Genomic DNA, 6,855 nt, shown 5'->3' on the forward strand with positions numbered 1-6,855 from the left:
TAATCAGGACTATACCTGTTCATGGGCCAGGCCGAACCGGGCTCAGGCCAGGCTTTTACTCATCATTAATGGAAATATGCTAGGCCCGAGCCCGAGCCCGAGCTCAGCCCGACCAACGGGCCTATAACTTGGGCCCGAGCCCGAGCCCGAAGTCAAACCTAATAAAAAAAATTACAATTTTCCCTATTCAAATTAGAATTAAAAATTCAGATGGTTTTTTTCCTATTTAAATGAATAATGGGCCTACAAGATGGTTTTTTTCCTTTTCTTTTATGTTTTAAAACACAGTTTTACATTCTTAAATCAAAAAATTTATTCAAATGGACATAATCACATAACTCATTTTAAGTTTAATTTTAGGTCGGACCGGGCCGGGATATTTTGACAAAACACAAGCCCGGCTTTAATTTATTGCAGGTCGGGCTTTTTGGCTCGAGTTTAAGCCCGTGGGTCTATAAACATGTTTAAGCCCGTTCAGAGGCCGAGTTGGGCCGGGCCGACTCATCGGGCCACCCGGCCAATGAACAAGTCTAATCAGGACACACAATAAAGGTTCAATCGGTTCGGTTCTATCGGGTAGTCTCGACGCATTGACAGCCCCATCTATGCACACTTCTTGCTTTCAGAAAATTCAGTCGTTATCAAGTCAGTTGAAGGGCTATTTCCATCAACCTCTTTGAATAACTTTTGCAAAACCTTTGCAAGCAGCAGAGCGCCCATTTAGGACAGCTTTTGGCTTTTTGAGATGAACCCCACACAAATGAGGCGGGCTTCAGTCAGTGCAAGTTTATGTATACACGGTTAGTATATAAATATGGAGATATTTTTTATACAAGACTGTAGCGGCAGTTTGAACAGTCATTGCACTGACTGAAGTCAAATTGCACACAAATAGCCCATAAAACTATGTTTGGTGAAAAATCCAAAGAGCCCAAATCGACTGTCAGTTGGTCGTTTGAAAAGCTGTTCACTTCAGAATGACTTCTCCAAAGTGCTTCAAAGCAGTTAAAACCAGCTTAATTAGTTGAATTTTCAGCTCAACCTTCCCAAATGAGCCTTCACCTGCTCTCAGTTGGTCGTTTGAAAAGTTGTATACTTCAGAACGACTTCTCTGAAGCGCTTCAAAACAGTTAAAACCAGTTTAATTAGTTGAATCTTTAGCTCGGCCCTTCCAACTGACTGAACACATATTGAGTCCTCGTTAGGTTATGCAGCCAGAATTGTAACAGATCCCGCCCATGCGCCATGCATCTCTGTTTAAAGGGCGTCGTAAATTCGTTAAAAGTAGTATGGGTAGTTTCGTAATCTTGATCAATCAAGCAATCCCACCAATCGAGAGACTGCAGGCTCTGCAGCCAGCACGTCGTGTCCTGTTCCCAATTGATTGCACCACCTCGTCACCCGTTCGATTTTTACATCAGACGGTCTAAAATTCTCCACGCTCTTCTTCCTCGCCTTTGGATACATTGATCTCCATATGGTCCCTGCACTTCCACGCTCATCGCTTTACAACCGTCCAATCAGTTGAAACCAACGGCTGTAATATGATCTTCTGACGATCTTTACCTACGGTAATAATAATAACCCGCTCTTTCCAGCTCTCAAATAAACAAAAGAAACAGAGAAAGTAAGAAATCATCCTCTGATCTCGTTGAGCGCAGACCAAAATGCAAGAGCAAGCGGCGAGTTCTATCGCAGCAAATTCTCTGCCTTCCAGTAGCGAGAGATCTTCCAGCTCTGCTCTTCAGCTGGAAGTCAAAGAAGGTGTGACTTTTAAGACTTTCGTTTTGATTGTGAAACGATTGCAGTTATCGTTCAGAAGCGTTTCCTAGTTCCTCTTCATTCGATTTCTCTGATGAATTTGCCTGCTTATCTGATTTAATCATCTGGATATATTCTTCTCACCGGAAATGGTGATGGTTTTTAACGAATTCTCCGGCAAAAAAAACATTCTGCTTCTTCTTTGGTCTATGTCGTATCATTAACTATTGTTTTTTTTTTATTCTTTTGGGTTTTGAAGGTGAAGCTTGCTTCACATCGATCTGTTTTTCTTTTTTTTTTTTTTTTCTCTTCCGTAAATTTTATTCTGTCAGATTTTATTTTATTTTATTATTATTTTAAGAAAAACGCGTTTTCCCAACTTTGTACTTGTTTTTCTGAGTGGATTTATCATTCTCTCTGTTACATTCTTCTGCTGGTCTAAAAGGATTGGAGAGCGATGACGAGATAAGGAGAGTGCCGGAGATAGGGAACGAAGCCGCCGGTCCGTCTACATCCGGCAGAGACGCTGGTTCGATTGCGGGTGCAGACCGGGTTCAGACCACTGCGGAAGTGGTTCAGCGGAAGAGAGGTAGAAGCCCAGCTGACAAAGAGAACAAACGGTTGAAAAGGTAAGCCGGGGTCCGGCCATGTACGCCATTTTTTCCGGTTACGAGAAAAGTCATCGGTGAGAGATGTAGCAGGGATATTAATGGAATTTTTGTTGGTCGACGTAGGTTGCTGAGGAACAGAGTTTCAGCGCAACAAGCTAGAGAAAGAAAGAAGGCCTATTTGAATGAGCTGGAGGCGAAGGTTAAGGACTTGGAGCAAAAGAACTCTGAGCTGGAAGAGAGGCTCTCAACGTTGCAGAATGAGAACCAGATGCTTAGACAAGTATGCACACTGCACTCCCCCCCCCCCCCATTACCATCATGATATGATCATTCAGATTGATCATCGTCGTCATCATCCTCATGGAATGTTACTTATTACATTCAATGATTCAACACCTATATGGTTTACATACACATACATGCATGTATACAAAATCATCATCTACTGATTAAATAAGCAAATTAGAATTTCATAGAGGGGTGATTTGGTTATGTGAAAATATCACCAATTGTATAATTATTGCAAAAGGGTTATGGCCATGGGCCTACCACTAAAAAGTGTACGATGGGTGGGCCCATATAGGTCCACTGATTATTATTTGGTTTCTGTGAATACTTAGGCATGAATTCAGATAACTTTATGCTGATGAACAATCAAACATTATTACCTAATCTGTCCTTTCTTAAGCCATTTGAAAAGTAGGAAACGAGTGCCACATGTTGATGAATGAAGAGTTAAGTCTCTGGAAGGATAGTTTGGTCAATTTAAGTTTCTTTGATGCATTAAGGGTAGAGAGATTTTTGTTCTTTTCCCTTAAAATCTCTCTTTTCGCATTAAGGAAAGTGGGTTTACTTGTTTGCAGTGTAAATTTGACTTGCACCATTTACTTTTGTTTTGGGTTTACTTTATTTTATTTATTTTGTTTAAAGGAGTAAAATGGGAAATAAAATAATATGGTCCCCACTTTATAGGAGATGGTTGCTTGTTTGGAAGGAGTAAAATTGAAAATAAAATGATGCAGCTCCCACTTACGAGAAGGAAAGTGGGGAGAAGGTGGTGTAAATTTGCATTCTCAATGAGTGCAAATGAGACAAATTGCAAAGTAATTTAACAAATGGAGCCTCCCAAGTCTCTGTTTGGTTGCAATGCAAATTGTAAATGCACTGGTATAAGTGGATAGAGGTGCAAAAAGACCGAGTGTAAATTCTGGTTTGGTTTACTTTTTGTTTCAGATTTAGCCTTGTTTGTTTGTTCATAACAAGTAAATAGTAAAATGATGTGGTCCCCAATTTATATGAAAAGAAATTTTGGGGGAATAAGGTATGAAGCAAATTGATGTGATCCCAACATTTTATGAGAGAGAATTAAAGCTCAATTTGGAAACAGTACAAATATAAATATGTACAATACAAATATATATAAAATACAAGATTTTACACTTTATATATTTGTATTTGTACTCCTTCCAAACTGAGCCTTAGGTAGGAGGAAGTGGTGCATATTTTGCATAAAAACTTTGATGCAAAATTAGCACTGCTTATGAATATAAGTGAAATAAAGTGTGGAAGTTTTGCATCAGGTAAGAGTACAAATCACCAAATAAATAAATGCAAAACTGAATCAGATTTGCATTGCAAACAAACGCAGCCTGGACAGGGAAATTTTCTTGAATGAATATATTATGTACATAATGAATCCCATTCTGTGTATGTGTATGTGGGTAAATAAAGGCACTAACATGTGACTACTTCTTAATGGTTTCACATCTTTAATTAACTGTATTGCCATTTCTCTGTATTAATTTTGCAGATTTTGAAGAACACCACTGTAGGCAGGAGAGAAGGAGGGAATGGTAGTAACAATGCAGATGGAGTTGGTGAGTGAGAACAAGTTAAATTTTCCAATTTTTGTTCGCCATTTTTCTTTTATTTAATCCTTCTGGAGTGGCTTCAACTTTGAAGGGAGGGAGATGATATATCAAAGATGTGAAAACTGAGAACTGAGCATGGAGATGTTTATTCTATCTACATGAAAAGCACAATTAAATTGATCTACTGTATATCATGTCGATTGGTTTGGATAACAACATGTATCGTATCTTACATTTATATTGTTTAAACCTAGAGCTAATTAATTGTATATACCTTGAAGTTGGAGGAAACTACTTATATCATGATTTGGATCGTTATTAATTTGGACGATCGGACCATTTGTCCCGAAAATTGATCAGCAATCTGTGTTGATATAGGCCGTTTAAACTCATACCATCAACCCGAATAATGATTTTGATAATTTTTTATTTTAATTATTTTAACTATTTTTTTCTTTTTTACTTTTTAAATTATAATGAATCGCCCATTCAAAGCAGACAGTCGAACTCTAACCAGAAAACTAATGACCAAAACGCTTCTAGCTCGACATCAGTTTTCAAAACATTGACGTAGTTTCAAAAATTAATTGCACTACCTTTTAAGATGACTTTGCATGACATAATAGGCCCTCAGTAAATGAAACATTTAGGGCCGTTTATAGCTATCATTAATTTTTTTTTGCAATTCCAAATTTACCCTTTTCTTTTGAAAGCATTGTTGATCTTCTTCTTTAAACTTTTCAACCTAAGCAGCCCCCTGTAATTAAGGGTATACCTGAAAATTCCAATTGACCAAGTCGTATCAGTCATGGACCAGCAAAATCCAAAAACCCAAACAGTTCCTCGAAATAGTGTTCGGAAACCCAAATGCCGGAGAAGAAAAGACACTCCATAGTCCCTAGCGTTAACAACCCAGCAAGAACATGGACCCCCGGTCAGCCTCAATTTTCTTGGGGGTGTTCTTTTTTTGACTTTTGAGAGAGGGAAAAATTGGTCAATGGGATTTTAATTCTCATTGACTAAGAATCCCATGTTTTTTTTTTCAGATTTAAGTGGGGACCAGGGTACCACTTACCTGGGCCATTACCTAGGTGAGTAAATAACTTTCCCACCTATGGGGAAAATTGTCAATACTTGAATGGAACAAAAATACATCTTTTAATAATGGATTTTTATGACTAAAATGATCATTGCCTTATTTATATGAGAAATAAAAGAACATGCGTAAATGTACTTATCCGGTGTTTCCCAAGAAAAACTTAACCACGTAACTGCATTTACCATGGTAAATAACTAAATGAAAAGTGAGCAGGGCCAAAGTTCAAACCCAAAGCTTGTTTATCAAAATCAATGCCACGGGATGTCCAGCTAACAAAATATGTTCCAACACCCTATCAATTTGATTTGACAATACATCAAACTATGAAATTGGGGGCCACCATAAAAGTGAGACCTATCATGCATGAGATGTGTAGTGTAGGATGATGTTGATAGGGTGTTGGAATGTATTTTATTAGGTGGTGATCTAGATTCAAGGTCAATTACCCACTTGGCCTCAAAACCATTCCCGATTTAGAATTTACTCTACCTTTTAATTATAAGGAAGACTCCTCATCAATCACCGAGACAGCGTCAATGGAGATGATTTCCGGAGAATGAGCTTGAAAAAGTAACTAAGAAGTAGATCGGTTGCAAAGTTGTAATGAAATGGGTCGTTACCATAATTGAAGAGATAACGGCTGATTCTAGTGGAATCAACCATCAGAAGTAAGGGCCAACAAGAGAAGAATTAATGATAGAAAGGGAGAGCTCAACAAATGATTGAACCTACACCAACACCATCTTCTATAAACACATCCACCGCTCAAAAATGGAAGCGATGAAAGGATAAAGAAATTAAATAAAAAAAAAACAATCATTTTTCTTTTGTTTATTCATTGTGCTTAACTAATCCTAATGTAATAATCTCTGGTTGGAATTTCAGTTAAGGTGGAGTCTTTTTAGAGATGAAGTATGAGCCATGGTTGGTTTGACAGGGACTTGCCCAGGTCAAGCTAAAGAATGAGTCACTGGTAAAACAAAATTCTAATCTAGGTGGAGTTTATTTTTCACCTGAATAAAAAAAAATAAAAAAAAGCAATTTTATCAATTGACAAAACGTATGAGGTGTAAGGCTGTCAATGGATCGGGTGTACCCAAAAGACTCAAAGAAGTGATTATAATGGTTTTGGTTCCACAATTTTGTCTCGATTAATATTGTTGTATGTTCCAAATTGATTCAGACACAAAACCGATTATTTTATTAAATATATAATATATTCTTAATTGTTTTATTTTTTATAATTTTTGTCATATTTTATATTCAAAGTAATAAATTTGATAGATAATAAATAAAATAATGTTAGTTTAAAATGTTTAATTTATTAATATATAAATAATTTAGTATTTTTTATCATTTTTGTTAAGGTTATTGATGAGGGTAGATTTGGCCCTCCACTAACATTATGACACATGGCATATCAAAACAGTTGGACTACATCCCAGCATCACCTAGGCGACAATTTGCCTTAGCCAAAATGGGGTCTCAACTAGCAACCTGCCTCTGTCGTTGA

At 37.3% G+C, this 6,855-nt stretch overlaps 1 protein-coding gene across 1 annotated transcript; it reads left to right on the forward strand.

Annotated features, from left to right (window-relative positions):
* The first annotated feature begins 1,606 nt into the window (after nt 1–1,606).
* On the forward strand, nt 1,607–4,432 carry HY5 (Basic-leucine zipper (bZIP) transcription factor family protein). The gene is made up of 4 exons (XM_088956691.1): nt 1,607–1,764; nt 2,207–2,390; nt 2,496–2,652; nt 4,183–4,432. The coding sequence occupies exons 1-4, from the start codon at nt 1,668–1,670 to the stop codon at nt 4,255–4,257; spliced, it is 513 nt and encodes a 170-aa protein (XP_088812817.1). The 5' UTR covers nt 1,607–1,667; the 3' UTR covers nt 4,258–4,432.
* The last annotated feature ends 2,423 nt before the right edge of the window (nt 4,433–6,855 follow it).

Source organism: Nelumbo lutea, chromosome 8 (genome assembly GCF_056320005.1).
Source record: "Nelumbo lutea isolate HS-2025 chromosome 8, American lotus-T2T, whole genome shotgun sequence".
Classification (NCBI taxonomy): Eukaryota; Viridiplantae; Streptophyta; class Magnoliopsida; order Proteales; family Nelumbonaceae; genus Nelumbo; species Nelumbo lutea.